The sequence below is a fragment of the Pithys albifrons genome, chromosome 5 (assembly GCF_047495875.1).
Source record: "Pithys albifrons albifrons isolate INPA30051 chromosome 5, PitAlb_v1, whole genome shotgun sequence".
Lineage (NCBI taxonomy): Eukaryota > Metazoa > Chordata > Aves > Passeriformes > Thamnophilidae > Pithys > Pithys albifrons.
This window is the reverse complement of record NC_092462.1, coordinates 3,654,480-3,677,257: the sequence shown is the minus strand read 5'-3', so window position 1 is coordinate 3,677,257 and position 22,778 is coordinate 3,654,480. Positions and strand designations below refer to the sequence as shown.

Here is a 22,778-nt window from a genome sequence, read left to right as displayed (position 1 = left end):
GATATGCCAGAGTCTGAATTTTCTTCTTAGCTTACACTAATACAGTATCAGTCTAACAAATGGTCTCTGGTCTCTAGGAGTGTCAGGGTAGTACCTACTAGGAGCAATGATTTCTCTCTCTTATAAATGTGCAGACTGTGCTATCATCAGCTCAGTATCTTTGTCCTTACAAAGACTCCCACAGCAGCTTGGAGATGAAATGTACCATTACCAATTAACTTGGAAAAAAGTGACATTATTTGACAGTGTTATTGGGATACCCCCAAGTTTTTTTGTTCCTTTGAAAGGAATGAGTTCTGCTAGACACAGCGATCTGTAGTAAGAGGATCCCCAGAAAAATCTGCTACACCCTTCCCAATGAGGATTTTTATTCATGATATCTGCTTCTAGTTAAATAACTGCACTAAATTATACATACTAAGGCCCAATCCTTTGCCCTTTGAAGTCAGTGGCAAAGCTCCCAATGAGTTCATGGGAAAAAATGTACCTCTTTTTTTAAGGTTTCCTCTAGTGATATTTCAACTGTCAGGTTTTTGAAACAAAGGTTCAGCTTTGCCACTTTTGCCTTGAGACAACAAGCAGTTCCTGATACTCCCTTTATTAGGCAGAGAGTACTGGGAAGGGCAAATGTGGTCTTATAAAGTTATATTCCTCTGTCATTGTTTGTTTTTCCTTCTGTTACTGTAAAGTGCCACAAGGGACAAATGGTGCCTTGCATCATCTTTATTTTAGAAACTTTCTTGAAATTCAATATTGCAGCAATTTATGCCATACATGGCATGTTTATGCTATAGAGAACATATCAAATGAAACCAGCAGTATAGAACACCACAGCTGATATCTACTTTCTTCATAGTTTTGACCCATCACCAGTTCATCTGCTAATGAATTGTAATAGAAAACATACTTACAAAACCCAAAGCATCCAGCTTCCTAAATGGGACCATATTTCTCAAATATACTTACAAAAAGGCAGGTTTATAAAATAATGATTCTACAGCTACACAGTCCAGGATGACATAACTCTTTTGAAGCAAAAGGTTAGCAGTCCCAGATGCAGGAAGGAGATATCAAACAAAGGCAGAAACTTAAAGGATTCAAAATATATCTCTCTAAAGCAGAAAGAAGAGTTGCAGAAACCAGAAAGGAAGAGTCTGTGCTGTGCCCAGGGCTGCAGCACATGATGGAGAGCTTGGGATCTGAGCGAGCTTTGGGCCATCAGGGGTTTGGTATAATTCACCTTCCACATAACCAACAAATAAAGCAGCCACTTCTTCACTGTTCTTAGCACCCCACTGAGAGCAAGGTGCTGAGGTGTTTTGAAGATTTTTGGCCATCATACTCAACAGCAGGTTGTGCTGGCAGGTAACCAAAAACCAGCACTTTGATTTTGGTGCACGCTGAAGTGTTTCACTCTGAATGCGCATTGCTCTCATCTGAACGTTCACACTGGCCATGGATACAGATTCTAATGAAATGGGACAGATGGGAAAAATTACAGAAAAGGAAAAAGAAATCCACTGTGTAACTTGTGTACGTTAGGTTTGAAATTTAAAACCTTCAAGCTGATATCCAGGGGGTTTTTGAACTGCCAGTTTTGTTCCAGCCAGTGAGCAGTGCTTGTGAGTGCTGGTTGTAATCTAAATGTTATCATTTTTGTCCATAGTTAATTCCATGCACAGAGTTATTTCTCTTAAAGATATCTCTGCAAATTTTATAGAGTGCTAAGCATTTATCTCATGAAATATTGTCCCATAAAGTAATTTCTGCTGTAAATTGGAAGAACACTGAGTTCTGTATTTGGAGGAAAGCCCCTCCATGACATGCATAAGTTGCTAGCTGTGTCCTCTCAAACAATCTGACACAATCCTAAAGGACTTTGTAAACAACATTTCCTGTTGTGATATTTTAATATGGACTTGGCCAAGAGTCTCACTGTTGCATTCACATTCACAATAAGGATGCAATGGCAGAAAATACAGAACAATGACATGTAATAATGCCTTGCCATGTATTTTAAAAGTTTCCAGCAAAGAAACTAAAAAATGAAGCTAAGCTCTATACAAAGCAGCTAATCTAATTTAGTAGGAATACACTGTTTGGTTTTTTAGTTTGTTTAGTTTAAATCAGTGTGAATTATGGTGTTCATTCTATTCCATTGAAAACTCGGCTAGCGTGAGGGTTGGAAAAGCATCTATTGGAAATGAGCACAAATGAATAATACCATGGATCCAAACCATGCTTGTGTTTGCCTAAATACTGAGGGAAGCATGCCAGACCCAGCTTGGTATGTCATCCTGTGTGTCCAAAACAGGGTATGCACTCATGTGCTGGTTCAGCCTGCAGCTTTTAAACAACTAGGTGGGACTCCAGTACTAAACATTTCCAGTGGCACAATAGCTGGAATGCAAGTTTGAAACTAAGGAACGCAGAGCCCGAACCTTTAGAAGTACATGGAAACCTTTGGTGGGTAAGGTGTATGACTTTTTTTTCCTCATTGTTTTTCTAATTAGCAATGGCAGATTTTTCAGGAACAGTTATTTAGTGGTGATCTATTTTCATTAGGTTTGGGGATCCTTACTTTGTTCCTTTGTTTTGCAAAATAAATTCCCCTGACTTCCATAAAGCCCAGCTTCTTCCCAGTCTGTCAATGGAAGTTTTGTAATTTACTTAAATGGGAGCTGAACTCTGTCATCTAAACAAGTGCAAAAATGTATTTGTTAGTAAATTAGGTCAAGGCTTGTAAGACAGTCAAAATCCTCTCCAGGAAAGACAGACAAACCCACAAATTTCCACATAACTCCTTGTGAGAAAGAATATGTAAATATGCCTCTCAGGGGTTTCTGAATATCAGCAAATACTGTCTGTGTCAGACGGTCTGAAGGGTGAATTTGAGAGTAAGAGTCTGTTCAGGCTGCAAAAACAAACTAAGTTTGGAAATGTATTAGCCAGCAAATTTAAACAAACACTTTTAAATACAGGCCAAGTAAGGCAAGTTGTGTTTAAAATGGTGTAGGTTGACTCTAAACTCCCCTCCTTTGCTGCCAAAGTTCAACCAGCATGTTTTAAACATGGTTTGCTCTGTTGAGTGCTATTGCATCAAGTTGTGTTCAGGTCCTGTTTGAAATGTCAATGGACACAAACAAGGCAATATCAGCAGAGTCTGTGAGTTCAGCACACTGAGCACTGCCAGTTCCAACACTGCTGCAGAGCAAGATCCTACTTTAACTCACCTAGTTTACCTGCTTGGAAGTGTTTCCTTAAATCCAGCGGCTTTGATGCCTTTGTGGATGGACCAACTCTGTGCTAACACAGCTCTCCTATGTGTGGCAGTGACATTCTTTGCCTTACCTGTGGATCCAAAGCATAATTGTGCTAACATCTCTCACCCTCTTTTTATTAACACTAGACAGAGTGTAAAGGTCAACCTCTTGGAGTTGTTCTCCATGTGTCAAGTATTGTGGATAAATGCAGAGAAAAAGTCAAACTACCCCAGCAGTGCCAACCTCTGTTCACACCCAGCATTAAACAATCCTATTCAGACATCACTTTTCACACTCTCGCTTCAGGTTGTTCCCAAGTCTTTGAGTTTCACTTTCAGTTTCAGGTTCCATTGAATCCAAAATGATGAAACTGAGACTTGAATTGAAATCTGAGCATTTTGGTAGGCGAGGGCACAAGTCTAAAATGACCAAGCAGCCACTTGCCACAGGTCATTACTGAGCCAGAGCTGAACCCCTCTTTGGGCAGCAGCAGCAGCAAAGTCCTTGTGCGAGCACCTGTTCATTTTTACTTTTAGGATACTGATCAGAAAAAGAATTTCCTTTGAAGTGCTCAGAGGTCTGAGTCATGCAACTTACTGCCCTTGAATACTGCAACTATTTGGTTACGTTCCCAAACTTAAACTACCAAGACTTTGACAGATACGGTGAGTTCAGCAAATTGCTGCTTGCTGTAGGTAACAAACATGCTGAGAATAATGTATCTCTCTTGCAAACAGATAATTTTATAAAGTCACATGATAACTGAATTATAAATCTAAATCTTCCATAGGACAACTCCATTAAGTTACCTGTTGCAATAGAGATGCTTCTTAAAGGATATATAAGTTCTTTATGATATATATAACATAGCCTGTATTGTTTGGTGTTCGTAGAAAAACTCACAGGACTTTCTTTTTCTTTTTTCTACATACAGCTTTTATATATTTTAAGTGAAAAAAGAAATGTTCAAGAAAAAAACCCTATGATTTTCATAAGAAACATATTCCTTCATGTCTCTCATGGTGGAAACAGAAAGGAGATACCATGTGTTACTTTGCTTTAATATATCTTGAATTCTTATCCTTCTAGGGTCAGTGTTACCCTGAGGTTTCCCAGTCTTCTCCTGCTTTGGGAAAGTTATCCTGCAGTGCAGGACTGACATGCTTTAGTGTCTTGGTGCATGCAGCCACTGGTTTCCTTAGCTTTATACTCCTGACAATATTTCCTTTTTTAAAAATAAATCCATTTATTAGATATCCTTCTTAGCACAGTAGGTGTCTTGAGACAGAATTTAAAATAATTGCTTTTAAAGCCCTTATATGGGGACAGTATACAGAATACACAAATTCTTTTTAACTGAAAGTAAGTTTATATGAAGTATTTACAACACCAGTGGACATCACAGTGGATCCAGGGTTCACAGGGCTGTTAAACACATTGTGTTTCTCTACAGAAAATGAGGCAAATGTTTTTAAAAATTATGTTTAGAATGAGGGTTAAAAATGGACAAGGTAAAACTATAGTTTCTGATACTTTAAAAAAATCCATTTGTTGCAATCTCACATCTTAAAAATTGCTGAAAAGTCTTGAACTTAATTTAGTGGCTGTAAAATTATTTGCTAATGAAAATTGCCTATTTTATGTGCTAGTTAGAAAAAATACCGAGATATTTCTTTATAAAATGTTTGTCTCTGTGTCTCCGTTAACTCTCTGCATGGTCATGGAAGGCATTACTTGATACTCCAGGCAAAACTCTCGTGGATTTTAGTGGGAATGCTTCAAGAGCTACAGACAGTGGGGACATGGCTTACATATTCTTTATAAATGTAATAAAACTATTTTAAAAGGCATAAAACAAACTGGTAAAAGCTGTTTGTGGCAGTGAATGCAGTGCCTCATTCCATTAGCTCTAAAAACAATACATTTCCTTTATCAAAGAGAAGGTAAGTGTGAATTGGGGGGTTTTGTATCCCGCTACATTTTCATGGATTATCTCATTTTGCAGCCCTCTCCCCTTCAGTTCTGCATCACAATCCCTTCCCTATTTCACTGCGGTTTGTGTAACCAAGGCCACTTGCCTTTTGCTGTGACAATGGTGAGGTTCTGGCTACAAGTTCTCACTAGATGGCAGAGTTTCTGCCGCCCCTTACAGCGCCTTTACTCGCACAGCAACAGTTGCCCATCGGTGGGGAAAAAAAGTAAACATGTTCAAGTTTTGCAAAACAGAGAAACAAAAAATCACTTTAACAGTAATATGAAAAATTATTCACATGCTCAATAAATCATGGTTTTAATACTGAATATGGCTAATATTATGGGCTGGAAATGATTGAAAAGAATAGTGAAAGATGTTGTTTTCTTGACAGAGCAACTAAAAGGACCTTCCTATAGAAAATGAGGTAGGTTTACTGTTTCTGCTGTTTGTGAAAAAGTCAACTGATCCAGTAAATTAAAGTTAACTAATTAATAAAGATATCAACAGCTTAAGAAAGTTTCAGCTTAAATACTAAACTACTGATCTAAAATACTATATCAAAGTACAAAACCCTTAACACTCAAGGCACTGCATTACCAAGATACTAAAAGGAGATAAGATACATTTTACACTCCCTCCCTCAGTTTAAGGCTGCAGAGTTCATTGTGTGATGATCAGTCCTGGTATCATTTCAGCCAGTGGTATTTTGCTGACCTCGGAACTGTGGACAGAATTTGCCCCTCTTGTCCAGCAGAAGAGAATGCAGCTCCATACAGTTACATAAGCCTTAATAACCGTGACAAATCTTCATTGTTGCACCATTGGGGAAGTTGTTGCACTGGACTGAGCACTGATTTTTAACAAAACTACTTTTGAACTATTGCTTTTTACTACTTGGGGCTACCAGTTCTTATTTTTAATCTATTCTGAATACCTACTGTCTGTGTTTCTCTCCTGCTATACATGCAGATAATTTATTAAGTGTCCAGTAATTTTCAGTGTTGCTCATTAAATATCAGAGGGCATGTTTGGCATCTATTAAAGCTGTTTCTAAGAGTGGATAACTTTCCAAAACCAGAGATAACTCAGTGTAATGCTTTCCAGGAGTCCCAAAATAGTAAGAACATTTTCTCATGTTAAAGCTCTATTTATTTTATGCCTAGAGTAGAAAACTCTCATAAATAGATGACTGAAACAGCATTTCCTAATATGAGACTGAGTTCTGCGATGTGCCGAGTGCACTCCAAACCAGACAGAGAACCAAACAGGAGCTGAAAGACATCCATCATTTCAGAAGTAAAACCTGTAATCTTTAAGGAAATGTTTGCAATACTTGCAAGCTACTGAAAAGTAATCATTCCTTTTATTGAAGCCAACATAACCAGCACCTGTAGAATCTCTGCAAAACATGCCAGCGAATTCGAACAAGCATCACAACAAGCTCCACACCAACCGCTTCCTTGGAAGCAGCGTTTAATTTGTCTCTGAGCAAACTGTTCTCCACACACCGATAACATCTCTCTCGTGGTCCTACCTTGGCGATTTGCAAAGGCTGCTTTTGCTCCTTGCCACCTTGCAGTCTAAAGCCCCAGGGCGCCCCTCCGCTCATAGCGATGCAGAGATAATCCCCCGTGCCCATGGTCCCGGTGCAGGCGGGCAGCATTCAGAGAGAGGAGAACATGAGAGATGTGTCTTGCAGATGTTCAGCGAGCCGGAGCCTCGGCTGCCGGGCAGAGCGGGAGACCAGAGCACCACACTGTTGCTGCTGCTGGGAACTGCACGAGCAAATGTGGTCATTGAGGAGAATGTAAGAGCTCCCTCGCACCGAGGGCACAGCCCACTCTGGCGTCAGATTCCGACGCTCAGCCCACCTTCGAAGTAAAGTAAGTAACACTGAGGAAATGCACACAAAGAGGCTCGGCCCTGAGACAGAGAAGGCTGCATTTAAACATGACCCTCGTGGCAGCTAAATCAAAACAACAGCTAAAATAAGTGTGTGTTTCCCTGTGACAATGTAGGAAATGTTTACTTTAGTACATGGTGCCAGACATTTTAACTCTAATTTACCCATTTCTTGTATTCTTACTCTTAAGAAAGAAGCAGAATCTCAAGTGGAACATCCTGTACCTCCTCTGAATCACTGATACACTTAGATGGAACTGGGGTTAGGATTTTCATCTCTACCCTGCTTGCACCTTTTGCAGCACTGCAGGTAGGGAAAAAGAGAAGAGCTTTGTAATTTCCCATTCATGAAGTTGTTCCTATTATTCTAGTTCTCTCTAACCTCAGAATGCTTTAACATGCACTGCTATTTAGCAATGACATGAATTATCACTGGACCCCACTAATACCTGTTCGTATGCAGCCTGTTGCCTTTCCTGCCAGAGGGAGGAAGAGGATTAGTGGAATGAAGTATCAGATCTCTGTACAGATGCTATCAGTGGATGATATTCTGTCATTAAAGGGCAGACTTACTATAATCAGAAAAAAAATCAGTGGGAAGTTAATTTCCTGGTGCCTTACAACCTGTGTTCAGTTCTGTGCCCTGTTGCTGTCTTAGGGTCATGCAGCTCCTCCAAGTCTAGTTGGAGTGGTTTTCAGCCAGGGATGTATATTCCTCTGGCTGATGTTAACAACTGACACCATAAGCTCCTGCTCACCCCAGCCCAAAGTCAGGTAGCCTGGCTTAAATCACACTGGGTTTTGCACTAAGGTGGCTCTAAAGGACAGTGTTCAGCAGGTGGGCGAGAAACATCTTCAGTGACTGGACTGATTCCTGAAACAAACAGTTCTTGCTTTGAGACCCAGGTTGCTGGGGCATCAGATTCTCACAGCCTGAAATCACTGAGATCCCTGTATGAACTGTTTTCAGTTGGCTGCTTCTAAGCCTGCAGAGATGTAGGGGCAACAGGAAACACTCATCATCTGAATTACATGACTTTGCATGTAAGTAGCTGGTAACCATTGAAGCTTTAAACCTACCCAGTGTGCTTGTCAATTAAACGTCCCTGGAGTGATGCTTCCTTACACCACAGCATTGTTCTTTAAAAACACAGATAAAATATCAGGGTAGAGACAGGATCCTTTGTTAAACTGAAATATTATGGGTGGAAAAAGTAGACAGGCCTTTAGGAGCTTTAGCCCTTCAGGCCTCTGAAGACACTGAGACTGGGTTGGAGACAAGATCTGTGATCAAACAGAGGAAAATGTCACTCTCTCAATAACAAGGTTTAATGGTAGGAAGAGTGCTGGCTTTATTGACTACAGGTTAAAAGCTCTGGAGAAGCAAAACAAGCACAGGTTGCCATATAATTAAATGCTTAAGGCAAACACTATCAGAGAACCCATACTTGGGAAGGGAATGGCTTTAAAAGGACTTTGCCAGACAACCTCTGAGTGCAGACATCCCCTTTGAAATAACTCAGTTCAGGGTGCCTAGCTCCTTCTGGTTGCCTTGTGTAATGCTGATATGTTGCTATGGCAGGCAGGCTTTTAGTCTTTCCATAGGCAGACTCTTGCTTTAGACAAAATTCTCCCCTTTTGCCTAATGAGGCATGTTTTTATAGATACTTTTATGACACACTCCATTAAATAAAAAAATTAAACATTTATTTTAGGAAAATTAACCACATAATTATCAACCCTCCACATGTTATAAATTTATGAAAAATGTGTATGTTAATTATTATTAGGGTATTTTGAGCTCTTGTATAAGACTCTCTTTTATCATTTTGGTAAAAAGGAATAATCAAATCTGAGCTCTGTTTCTGAATTTCATATACTGCAGGGAACAAATTAAGGAGAATCACTCTTGCATTTGGATGGCCACATATGATGGGACTTTGCACTAGATATGGATGCTTCTCTCTCCTTTGACCATATAACAGAACCATGTAAAATATTAAAACAGAACAATCTTGATTAGTCATTGCTCAGCTGAAAAAAATTAAGCAGTCAGAACACCAGGATTTGTTGGATTTTGTTGTATGATCAACAGTTGGTGTTCCTTGACGTTATTCCCCCACCAACTATTTGGGATCATTAAGGCAAAAGAGCAGAAAGAAGCACTTTAAATTTGATTGTGTCCTAGGAAAAGACAGCAAAACAATGCCAGTGGTTTAGGCTTACAATGAGACAAGCATTTGAAGTCTGTAATTAAACTATTCCCATGTTGGGAAGATCCAAACCTTCCTATGTCTTAATCTAACAAAGAACACCCCATAGGCACTAAAAATTCCCATTTGACTTATATTAATTTCTTAAATGCTTATGCTGAGGCATATTTTGCTGGTTAGTACTTCTCTTATCTTGTTGTGCATTCTCTGCATCCTTTGGGATTTCTAAATGCTGGTCAGAAACTGGGCATTAAGATAAAAGTGGAATCATTCATGGGGTTTACAACTTTTGGTCTCTGTAGTTTCTATAGCTTAAATAAATTTCATAAATTCTGAGATAATTTCCAAAATACACTGAAAAATGTAAAGCTAATGACAAAAACATCCACTTAGCCACTGCCACCATCTCCATAATTTCACTAAAGCCTAAAGATCCGATTCTGGGCAACAACTGATAAAAATTTTATGTCACAAAAATAACTTCACAAACTCAGCAAAGGACAGATGGCAGATCTCACCCAACATCTCTGTGTGCCCAAATTCAGGGAGAGCTTTGGCTTGAACCTGATCTGTGGGGAGATCTTGGCACTTGGCATAGGAAGGTATCTCTGACTACATCTTTCCTTCTTTGCATCTGGATCCCACAGGTTCATTTGCTGTCCTCTGCTTCACAGGTCAAAGGGAACTGTGACCAAGCACTCCCCAGGCACACGTTGCAGGCATTTATTTTACAGACCCCTTACATACCCACCTTTTTTCAAACAGGTAAGAGAGTAATTAATTGTTCTTTATACAGAAGCTGTCTCCTACCTTTCATTATCCTCACTTCCTTTCTCTCCATGCTCCAGAGTTCAGTATCCTTTTAGAGATAAACACCACATAGTATTCAGACAGCAAAGTTGGGATTTATACATCAACATGATGATATCATCTGTTCTGTTCTCTAGTTGCTAACCCCAACATTGCTAGCACCTTCTTTGGTTTTTCAGACACTGCTGAGTTTATGTGTTCATGGAATTACCTTTTAAAATCATAAAATATTGCCTGATGGTAGTCAGTTCAAAGCATACAGTTTTATACATGAGTTAGTGGGTTTTCCCAAGTGTGTATCACCTTATACTTCTAAGCCATGTTGTGGTATGGCTGCTTAGTTTTCTTAAAAGCCTTTGCTGAAGGAATTTGTTGAAAGGCTTTTGTAAATCCAAGATCAATCAGATCACCCTTATCCACGTGTTTTTTGATCCCCTCAAAGAACTGCCTTATGTTTGTGAGGCAGGACTTCCTTTTATGAAAACCTTTTTAACTCTTCCCAGATAAGTCATATTTATCCAGATGTGCACTGTTCCATATTATGGTTCCCACCTCTCTGGTTTGCATAGATATGGGGCTGACAGGCTTGTTGTTTTCTGAGCCTCTCTTGGAACACTTCATTTAAAAAATGGCTCTCTCTAATCTCACTAATAGTCAGCTATTTCAGCCTTCAATTCCTTTAAAGCTCTGTGTGGTCTTGGTGACTACTTCTTAATTTTCTTTGCCTCATCTGCTGCCACTCATCCATACATCTTCTTTTCTTATTGTAATAATAATTTATGGTACTGAACAGTTTTACTAGAAGTGGATTTATCTAAAATCTAATTTAAATCAGGTATTTCTGTAGCTGAGTTCAGAAGACATTCCCCAAACGTGAGAAGTAATAAGACAAATCTTTGTCTTTCATCCAGTGATAAAAGCACAGCTGTCATTTCACCTACAGTTTCCTGCAGTGGTATCCTAGGCCTGTGGATTCTTTAAAAATGCAAACATTTCCACCCATTCCTTAGTAATGAGGAAGAGACAGAGGGAAAGGGGATATCATGATCTCTAATTTATGGGCTGCATTTTACTGCTGTAAATGCACAGATAGTCTGACTTCCTCTTTTTTTTCTGCATTTCGTTTTCTTTCCATATCTGGCTTTTTTCCACATTGAAATCCACATAAGCTAGTTCCCTAAAAATACCTATTTTAACAGCTTTCTAGTAGACTCTAACTGTATCATCTATAAACAATTTAATAAACTGCCCAATTTATTGTGGGATGGGATTTCATCCAAATGGGAGAATCAGCAGCGGGGGGGGGGAAAGTCAGTGCTTATTTGTTTGGGATTTTTTGTTAATTACATGGAAAAAAACCCCACTTGTAAATATATAGCAAGTTTAATGGAACAAAAGATAAAATCACAGCCATTTGACTTAAGAAAACATGATACACAGTCTCTTCCAAAGGAAGGGAAGATGGTCTTTTCCAATATATCCCTTGAAATTGTATTTTTTTTCAACTGGCTTCTGCAAGATGGGCAATGTCAGACTCCTCAGCGTGTGCTGCTGTTGGGGCAGGGACAACTCAGTAGTTACAGAAGGGAAAAGCATATTTTGAAGGCAGAGCTTAACATCATTTCCCCCAAACCTTACAGAAGTAGAGCAATACATTTCTGCTGAATTGCTACAGTGTTGGTCTCCTGACATAACAAGCAACAAGGAACAGAGACACATGGAAAGGATTTAATTTTCAGAAAAGATGTAAAATGACGAAGTGAAATGAAATATATCGATGGAAGGCTCAAATGCACAGTTCCAGCTAACATCCATTAAAGCCGATTACTCTTCATTTTTTCCCATCAAATTTCTCTTGTAGGACAAGACAAATTAATAGAATCCAGATGTTTTGATTGGATGAGGAACTTCGTAGTGCACTGGCAGCTAAAGAGGGTTTGCTGACTGAAAGTACAGACATGGAGTGGCAAAGGTACTAAAACCCAGTAACTCCAAGTTCTTAGTGAAGGGAAAAGAAATTAAAAATACAGGTCATAGGTAATTAGCCACCTGAAGGCCAGAGAGGAAAGCTCTGCCCACACTCAAAGGAGGCATGAACAGTTCCTCGCCAGTAGAGGTAAGGCCTTCAAATTTTAATCCCTAGTGTGGATGATAAAGCAAGGTACTATGTGATGGGCTGGAATTTCAGAACTAGTCCTGCTTTCTTGGTTTTCTTCCCCAACTTCAAAACTGGCAAGTGAAGTGTTAGTGAAAGAAGCAGAGAAATGAACAGGAGGGTGTTTCCCAGCACCTGGGTTACTGGGTGTCATCCTAGATGCTTGCAGTGCCTTGGTCATTGGGGTTTTTCATAGAACCATAGTATCAGTTGGGTTGGAAGAGACCTCCAAGATCATCAAGTCCAACCCTTAATCCAGCCCCACTTTAATTGCCAGATCATGGCACTCAGTGCCACGTCCAATCTCAGTTTAAAAACCTCCAAGGATGGGGAATCTACCCCCTCTCTGGGCAGGCCATTCCAATGCCTGACCACTCTCTCTGTAAAGAACTTCTTCCTGATATCCAACCTAAACGTCTGCTGGCAGAGCTTGAGCCTGTGCCCTCTTGTCCTGTTGCTGACTGCCTGGGAGAAGAGACCAATCACCACCTGGCTACAACATCCTTTCAGGTAGTTCTTGAAAGTGTTGAGGTCACCTCTGAGCCTCCTCTTCTCGTCTAAACACCCCCAGCTCCCTCAACCTCTCCCCACAGGACTTGTGCTCAAGTCCTTTCACCAGCCTCATTGCTCTTCTTGGATCTATGTCAGGGAAGAAAACCCTCAAACAAAGAGGCAAAAAAAGCCACTTTCCTCCAAAACACAGAAACAAAACTGATATCTTTGAGCATGGCTGAGTTATAACACAGTAGGTAGAAAATCATGCAGAGAATGTAACTGTACATTCACCATGTCAGGAGGCAGATGAACGATCAGCTCTTAGAGCATGAACATCTCACAGGACTCTGGAGCCAAAGACCTGCCACCATCAAATACACTGCAGGAAAACATATGGTTGGCTCAGAGAGCCAAGAATTTGGAGTAGAGAACTCTGATGTTTCTTTGGTGTTTGTCCTACCTGTTCCTGTACAGCCAGTCTCAGATAATCAGAAAATACTTTCCTAAACTACTGGCTGAAGAGAAGAAAAATTTTTTGGTTTCTTCCTGGACTTCTTGGACAAAAGTCTTTTAAGAAGGTTTTCCTTTATGAAAAGACAAGGATTTCAGATTGTGTCTAAGCATTAACACACAAAATAGCCACAAAGTTTTGTTGTGAGAAACAGTAAAACATGTTCACTGCAAGGGCTCTGAACATGGAAAAAATGTCATGAAACTGGAATAACTACCTGTTTCTTGTTAATCTAGAAGTAAGGATTTGGGCCAGAATTCATGTTTCCAGGTGTCATTCCATGGTTGGTTTTACTTATCCCTGTGTTTTAGCAAGCAAGAATTAATTTTCTGTTGGGACTTGGGAGACTCTCAGGTGTCTATTCCCTTTTCATTTTGATTCCCAGGAGATGGGATGACTACATTTTTGGCTTCAGTAGTTGGAAAAATTCTGATGAAAGATTCTAAAGTAAAAAGAAAATTATTTATGTGGTATTTTCTATCTGGTTTTGGCAGGGCAAGGTTACATCACATTCTTTTTAATGGAGATTATGGGAATAAAAGTTGACCTTCTGTGCCAAAGCTCTGAAGAGTCTTGAATGGAACGTGCAGGTAAGTAATGAAAGCAGGTGTTCTGCCTTCCTCACCCCTGCCCCAATCTTCATCCTGCTCTGTGAATTGTCATTTAAAGGTGGCAGTTAAGTAATGCAACACCTTTTATCTCCCTGTTCATCTTAGAAAGTCAGATTTTATGATCTCCCCTCTTCCTACTGAAAGAACCCAGAGCAAATATTTCATGCCAACTTTACTGGGTTAAAGAAATACAACATGCTAAACTCTCTTCTGGTGTTCTGCAGGGAAATGCATCAAGGGCAACCATATCATACTCAGTTATAAAATATAATTTAATCATAGCTGAGGTACAAATTTGGCCCAAATAATCTACTAATTTTGAAGTGATGGTTTAATGTGGAACTGAAGTTTGAAAATTTAACATTAGCCTGATGAATTCTCACCTGCATCAAATTTCATCTTTTGAATTTTATTTCCTGTTAGCAAGTGTAAAAGTGATTAACTCCCTTTGACTTGTTCCTTTTAAAGAGCTCAATTACGTGCATAGACACAGTCCAGCATAAAAATCAACTATTTTTGCATTCCATTTTAAAGCAGGTATTGTTTGGCACTTGGAAGGCTCATGAGAATGATTTTTTCCCTTCTGAAAACAAGAACAGGAACAATTGAGTTATAATAGAGTAAGTGTCTTGGGAAGTTTGGGCTCTGTTTTTGCACTGGCAAATTCTCATTTTTTGCTCTGGGCCTGTAAATGGGGGAGGTGGCCACTACACAGTGTGCCCTTGAGACACCTGCTCAAACTTCTGAAAATCTCTGCTTGTAGTTTGAGTCCTCCTGTAGTACCCTGTTGTCTTTCCTCTGTACTACAAAATAAGCTGTAAGGTTTGTAAAATGGTTCTCAAACACTCCCTTTACAACCACAGGGAGGCATTTTGATCAGTGTCTGCCCCAGGGAGTGTGATGTTGGTGCTTCAAACTACTTCAGCAAAAAGGACAGGGCATAAAAAGTTGCCTTGGCATCACGTTCTGCATGCAAAAGGCAAACAGCACTGCTCCCTCTGCCCCTCTGCCCCCTCTGCCTCTGGATGGACCTGGAGAGGCTTTACCAGAGAAGGACCTCCCTGCAGGAAACCTTACCCCCAGCCCAATAACTGCAATAGATTAAAAAGCAATCCAGCTCTCTTCATTCCTGGCTAGAGGAACAAGAATTCCAACTCCCTGCTCTGATAACTAATTCCTTTCCAAGTAGAGGAGATTACATAAGAAAAATCTGCCCTCCAAGAACACCTTGATGTTTAACCCCTGCTGATCCTGCAGCGCTGCCTGTTGTGCTGCACCCACTTTCCATCCACTTCTCAGCTCCTTCTGTCTGATAATCTACTGTTTAGCTGGCATTGACATGGATCTGTTTTCCAGAAATGTCTGCAAGTGTTTCATGTGCCACCACAGTGCAAATCTGGTAGGTGAGCTGATACCAAGCATGATGTAGAATTTTGCTCCTGCCCTTTGAGTTCATACCAGCTGCATCTCCAGTCCCTTTGCTGCTTCTGTGATAGAAAAATAACATGTTGGACTTTAAAAATCTCCATTTGGATTTTCTTTGATTTTTTTGTTTATTTTTGCTAATTGTGGGGAAAGCATCAATCAGTTTAGACTAAAGGTATCCAAATAGCACAAACCCAGCATTCTGAAAAATAGTTTTGTAATCAAGACTGATATTTTTCCAAATGACAGAGATGCTTTACTGGTATATACTACCTCTGTCACTTTGCCATGCTCAGGTAGAAGATTCTATGCTTCCACATTAAGGGTGGTGTAAAGCAGAAGAACAGTGAATGTGAGCAAGAACACACATACAAGTATTTGCATCCAAAGTAATTTCTGAGTGGTTTTGAGGAGCTGTTTCTCTTACACAACAAATTCTGCAGTTATGAGCATTTGTCAGAAATAATATCATACGAGTGGCAGTAGCCAATCAATTATATGGAACAAATTTGACTTACTAACAGTAGGACTATACTCAGAGTGTGTTAATGATCTCTAGAGCTGGCTGAAACACAACTGTGTTAATAAATTCATGCCTTGTCTTCCAGTGAGAAAACTGAGTAAATCAGTCAAATAGCTCATTTGTGATGAAGAGTTAACTCAACGTTACTCTTTTTTTAATGATATTAAGTCTATTTGAGTACTATTCTGTAGCAAGACTCCACTAACACAGAGAAATTTTATACACAAGCAGGAAATGTAAAATAAAAGCCAATGAAAGTAAAGCTGCTTCAGATGCTTTTGAATGTAAAGGTGAAATATATCTCTGTTTGAGAAATTCCATACATTCAGCAAGCAAACACAGGAAGCATCATTTAACTTTCTGCTGTCCTTTCTCAGACTGATGTTTATTTATAGTGCTTTATATGTGATACATTATTCATCAGATTATAGTAAGTTCTCATCTTTGTTTTTGTGTTACAGTTCATTATGTAGCAATTACGGCAGGATAATCAAGCCATGGGGTTTTTTTCCATTAGGAGCAGGTAGTACAACCTTCCACTCTCATGCATCTTGGACAGAACTAAATTAATTAAAAAGATAATTGAAATTCCCCAACTGAACCATCACAGCAGATTTCTCAGAACACTGTATCTATCTCCTGTAATTGTTCCAGATCGAGTTGCCAGAATGTTGATTTCATTAGAAAACCAAAACAGCAACAGTCAGTGAGAATAAGCAGAAGAGCCTCACAATTTGCAGGTATTGAAAAATCCAGAGGCTTGAACTGGCCAGAAAGTCTTTTTTTGAAGAAAGCAGCCACAGTCAGTTCTCTAAAGCACATTTGCTTTTTAAAAGTGTGACTTGTGTAGAACTTACCACATGTGGACCAAACAGAGCATTTTATAAAAATTTCTGCTTTACTGAGTTTCAGGGAAAGAAAGTGGTTTTAGCTAAAACTCTCTGCAGGGGGTAACAAAACACGTGCCAGAAAATATATACAGCCAGGAATATATGCCCAGGATTTTAACATGACTGTGTTACTTTCCCTGAATAACAACAGCTACAGGAGTCTGATATTCTGAAAACCCTCTGCCCTCTGTGTTTTCATTCTATTTAGGGCAGTCTTTAAAGGGTGTACTCCAATAATATTTTCTAATTGCCATTAAGACTTTAATCAAAATATCAGTATTCCCTTCTGCTGTGCCTTCATTGAGGTTTCTATTGTGCATAACTTTTTATATTAGAAATGTAGCTGAGTCACAACACTTCTTCTCACAGTATTGTTCTGACTCCTGAAAAATTACATCATTTCTTCACATAGCATTTTTAATCTAACACAATATTTTTTTTCAGAAGAACATAATCCTTTAAAAATGTGATTGCTCCTCTTTTTTACAAAGTCTTTGCTTTCTTTTTAAACAAATACAACCTTTGTGAATATTAATTTCCTTTTTTCTTGTAAAGTACTTTAAGCTGTAAACTGTTTTCCATAGATCTTAACTATACAGTAGAGAAAACATTAGAGAAGATTTTAGTGATTATATGTAGGGAAGACAGGAAAAGAAAGTAACCTTTTCATGGAAGTAGCTTTCAGGACCCTTCTGATGCTGTGCAAAAGCAAATCTGCTGCTTTGTCTGCAGGACATACAAATGAAATTAAAAGGAGAAAAACAGTCTCAATAACAACCAAAAAAGCGTTTTAAAATATAGAATCCTTGGAGTTCTATGAACTATTCCTTGTGATGGAATAGTCTTTTAAGAACATACCCAGTATTGCCCACACCTTCCCCTAGAGAAAGGCTTAGAATATATATTATGATTTAAAATTGAATTCTTACAGCATTGAGCAGCAGACATTTGTCTTGTCACAGTGATTTGTTACCACAATCAGTGTTAACTGCCACAAAAGCTCTGGCCATCCCATCAGCGTGACAAACACATTGCCTGTAGCTCATCGTGGTGTTGTTCCAATTCTTCCTGGCAGCTTGTGCCAAGGCCCTGCTTTAAGGGCATCCTGTAAGTGCAAATGTTAGGATAGGATTTAGGTTTCCTGGAATCCCACTTTGTCTTAATGTGAAGTGCTATGAGATAGAGACATGAATTCTGTGTGGTTTGTCCAGGAGGGGCTTTTATCTCCCAAGCTGAGGGATGACTGTGTGTTTCTTTAGTTTCAGAACTAACAGAAAAAATTCTAGCAAGAACTTTAAAAGTTCTGAGATTTTAGGGACAGAGGATTTGTTGTTTTTTAATATAGATGTAAAAAGCATATAGGTTTAGACAAATTCTTCTATTTACTTCACCAGTACTAACTCCAAATTAGGTCTGAAATCACATGTATGAAATCACATGCATAGTTACCACTTCAGGATAAACTGATTGTTAAGAAAGGTAATTTAACCTACAAGATCATCATTATTGATGATGATAGAGAACAAATCAGTCTGATTCTCAGATTTTAAGGTACAGTTTTCTTTAAGTGATTTAATAAAATTACTTAAAGTTTAGTAATCCTGCAATCTCATTTTTATGAAAGTTCTTTCCAGACCAATAATGCACTTAAATCTTTAATGATGTTTCCACATCTCGAAATTGAAAACCTTAAATTACTTTTAATGCTATAGATGGAAACTGTAGATAAATACTACTTGTAGCATCAAAATATCCAGACTGTGACATGCTGCATGCCTTCTGTCTCAGTGTTCCAGGCTAAAGGACAACAGAAGCACCATCGAAAAAAAGTGATGACTTGATCCATTTCCAGAGTGGGCTCGAAATAAGGGAGGAACTGCCAATGCCATGGCTTCTCCTTGCTATCTTTTGCTGATCTCATCTTTCGGTCTCACTGGAGCTGATTTCGGGGAGGAGAAATCTGATAGTAAGTATTCAGTGGCCAAGTAAATGCTTGGTTCTTCAGGGCTGAATTATCCACAGCTGCTTACTGTTAATAGCAGGACTGGTGGGACAGGGACTGCCTGTCTCCACAATAACACGGGGCATGTCCAAACTTAACACCATCATTTTCCTCAGTGACATGGTATTTCAGAAGAATTTTGCATAACTTTCATGTGTCCATATAACCAGCCAAAGAGATAGGGCCGAGGGATGAAACTACAGCACAGCAATGATGAAAGGCATTGGTTTGCATCCTGCTTATGAAAGAGTCACTGATACCCTGCAGCCAAAACCACATCCAGTTTAACGGATGCCTGTCACCTCAGGGATGAAATTTTCCATTCTGATTAGACAGTTGGGAGAGATTTGAAAGGTCTTATATTTTCCCTGACATGTCCAACAGTATTGGCTCCAATAAGATGCAGAAAACCATCTTATATCATTTCATGCACGTGAGTTATGCGGCTGTCATGGTGTGATTCTTGGGGCTGTCCTGTGCAGGACCAGCAGCTGAATTTCTATCATTCTTGTGGGTTCCTTCCAGCTCAGGATATTCTATAATTGTTTGAGTGATTGCTTTTTTCTTGTTGTGACTCCCCTGCCACTTTTCTCTCCCTTATTTTACTTTTGTACCACAATTAGTGCTTGTTTGTGACTGGGAGGAATAGCAACTTTACAAATACATCTTCCTCATGTTACCACCAATCTCTCTCATGTTACTCCCATGTTTCTACTTTGTTAATTAGAAAAAACATTGACTATCCTGTAACCGAGGTAGCCTTTTTAAATGCACCTGAACAGTAACTAAAACCAGCGTATGCAAACAGGTAAAGCACCTGTGTCATATTTCACTTGAGATACTTGGGTGGCATAATTTACATTAATATACATACAAGCCAGATACATAGATTTATGTTAAAAAATAAATAGATAGATAGATAGATAGATAGATAGATAGATAGATAGATAGACAGATAGATAGATAGATAAAGATAGATGCCTCTCTTCCCAGGTAACTGGCGACAGGACAAGAGGACATAGTCTTGAATTGTGCCAGGGAAGAACTTCTTCATAGGAATGGTGATTAAACCTTGGAAGGAGCTGCCCTGGGCGGTGGTGGAGTCAAGGAAAGGCTGCACGTGGCACTGAGGGACATGAGCTACTCGACACGATGGTGGTCGGTCGTAGGCTGGGCTCGATTCCGACTGAATCGGTTCTGTGATTCTGCTCTTAACGCACCTACGAAGTGGCCAAGTAAGTGCCCGGTTGAAGAGCACGGTGTGTGCAGGTCACCTCGGTGTTTGGCTCAGGCTGGAGCACCGGCGAGCCACGATGCCACCCCCGGGCTCCGGTGCCACCCCCCGTGCCGCGGTGTCACTCCCATGCCGTGGTGCCACGCCCGAGCTCCGCTGTCCCCACCCCCGGCCGTGGTGCCCTCCCCGTGTCGCTGTGCCATCTCCGAGCTCCGGTGCCACCCCCGGCCCTGGTGCCCTCCCCGTGCCGCGGTGGCCGCCCCGGCGCTGCCCTTCGCCCCCGGTACTGAGGGCACCGTTGGGCGGCGGGCGCGGCCTGGCGGCCCGGAGTGCGCAGGCGCGGCGAGCGCGGGGCCGGGCGCGCGGGGCGGCCTCAGACGTGGCACTCGGGCGCGTGAGGGAGGGAGCGGCGCCGGTAACGGTCCCTGAGGGGCAGCGCGGGGTCCGGCCCTGGTACCGCCGGGCACAGGTACAGCCGCAGGGTCCGGCCGTCTCTCCTTCCCTCCGGCCGGGCACAGGGCACAGGTACAGCCGTAGGGTCCCGCCGTGCCTCCTTCCCTCCGGCCGGCCCTCGGCACCGCCGGAAACGGGGCACAGGTACAGTCGCGGGGTCTGGCCGTCCCTCGGCACCGCCGGCACGGGGCACAGGGCACAGGTAGAGCCACGGGGTCCGGCCGTGCCTACGTCCCTCGTCCGTCCCTCGACACCACGGGGCACAGGTACAGTCGCGGGGTCTGGCCGTCCCTCGGCACCGCCGTCACAGGGCACAGGTACAGCCGCGGGGCGGGCGGAGGGACCGACCGACTTGTTGCGGGATTGCCGCGACTTAAACCGCGGAGTCTGTGGGGATGGAAATGTTGTACGCGCAGGGAAATGCAGAAAACCTCTGCGAGCTTTGCACTGAACGGAAAGAACTTCAGCTTTTGCTTTCATGGCTTAGCTCAAAATGTGCAGAAAAAAGGAAAATCTCCAAAGCTGTATATATATCTCGGCTGCATTCTGTGTGTGTGTATGCGTGCAGATAAGTGTGCACACCCCCAAGGTTGTTGGCCAGACTGAGATTGCGGTGTGCCCTGGGCAGGGACAGCCCCAGTTCCAGATGATGTGTCACTGAGCACGGTGTCCCCACAGAAATACAAAGTTAATAGTTGTGCCTCGGTGCGCCAAGGACGCGAGCCTATGGGTTTGATTCTCTTGACCTACATGCGGTTTTATCTCTTCACAGAGGTGTCAGAGAGCGTAGGTACAGCAGCCCTCCAAAAGTATGATAACCTGCTTTGTAATAGCGGTAAATTACATTCTGGAGTTTCTCAGTGTTAGTGTTGTCCCCCAGGCTATGGGGTATGTCAGCAAATGTTGGCAGAGATAGGGAGGGAAAGATTTTCCTGCCCTTTATCATAGAGGCACTTGCAGTGAGCAAATCTGGGGAAAGATCTGTGTTCAGCAGCTCCTCTCAGGCAGTTTCCAGAGTGAATCTGTATGTCTGTTGTTAGCACCTGATCGCTGAACCCTTGAGTGATTTTCTGTTGATATTTTGCGAGCTGCCTCCAAACTCTTTTTCTGGTGTTTGGTATATATACCTGTCTTCAGAAGAGGTTAAATATGCTCAGGTGTTAAGTAGAACCTGGAACTGCGTTCGATAAACTTGCTTTATTTTGCTTATGGTTATAGTTCCTGTCTCCCTTCAGCGCGACCTCTGTGTGTTTATACTGTGTGGGAAGTTTGACGTGGCAAGATTTTTTTTTTGGTGTGAGAGTGAGTAAGCTGTGGAGGAAGTCATTTCCCCTGGATGCTCTTGCAGCCTGAGGTGTTGGCTGTTGCAGCTGCCTCAAAGTGAAAATCTCTTCCTTTATATAGATATAAAATATATGTTTATGTGTCTGTGCCAGTGTGTTGGTAATTTAGTGCTGATTTAGTGTCTTTTGGAGCAACTGAAGCTCTCTCTGCCACGTCTTTTCTGGTGGAGGCGGGGAGGGAAGAAAGTAGAGCTGGCAGCACCAAGCCTCTGATTAAACTTGTTCTTTTTTTCTTCTGCCCATTAACTAATGAGCAGTAGAAAACTCCTTAAGATTAACTCCCTGAAGCAGTTTAATACTACACCTGAGAAATCTTAGACTGCATTGAGGTGTGTGGACTAGAGGGCTGCACAGGCACTGCGTGGGGAGGGCTGGGCCTGTACACAACCCAGAGTGGTTTCTTCTCTGACGTGGAAGATCAGTAAAACTATTGAGATTTTTTTCTTCAGAAATAGATATGTTTAATTTAAGAAGCTTAGGGATGGGTTTTCTGATAGGAATAGCTTTTCTATACTGGCATGTGCCAGTGCAGCATGAATTTGTGTGTAATTTTGAGGTGCCTTTGTGTGTGCTCTTGAGCACAATACCTGATTTATTTTCATCCAGTTTGCATATTTAAAGATGACTCCATGGCTTGAGCTTAAGAATGTGAAGTGTAGGTGGTTGGGTAAGCTATTTCAAAGGAACATTTAATACCTAAAATGCTAGTTTATAGCAGGTAATTTAGTTCCTTGGGGATGTCTGATCTATGTACTTGGGTCTCTACAGGAATAGTAAATGCTTATTCAGGGTTTGGATCATCAGGACTTTGCTCAAAGTTTTCTAAAATTTCATTCTATACTGTTTAACAAAACCTGACTACAAGAAGGAAATTATATGTCTCGTGAATGCTCTCATCACTAGAAACTTCTTATGAATTGCTTTTTATCAAGTTCTGGTTTTTGGTTGTTTCATTTTCTTTAACAACAACAGA

General features: G+C 40.9%; 2 protein-coding genes across 7 annotated transcripts in view; one reads left to right on the top strand and one right to left on the bottom strand.

The window, feature by feature from the left end:
• The window catches only part of SYNPO2 (synaptopodin 2), a 77,437-nt gene extending 70,424 nt beyond the window's left edge, over positions 1 to 7,013 (bottom strand). For both annotated transcript variants that reach the window (XM_071555476.1, XM_071555477.1), the window contains exon 1: positions 6,773 to 7,013. In XM_071555476.1, the coding sequence (XP_071411577.1) occupies positions 6,773 to 6,901 (129 nt within the window). In that variant the 5' untranslated portion in view covers positions 6,902 to 7,013. The remainder of the gene's footprint in view (positions 1 to 6,772) is intronic.
• A 13,221-nt stretch (positions 7,014 to 20,234) lies between these two features.
• Positions 20,235 to 22,778, top strand: part of SEC24D (SEC24 homolog D, COPII coat complex component) — a 45,034-nt gene continuing 42,490 nt past the window's right edge. The window contains exon 1 of one of the 5 annotated variants that reach the window (XM_071555489.1): positions 20,235 to 20,292. The gene's annotated coding sequence lies outside the window, so the exon portion shown is untranslated. The other 4 variants (XM_071555485.1, XM_071555487.1, XM_071555488.1 and 1 more) reach the window with 4 other exon arrangements.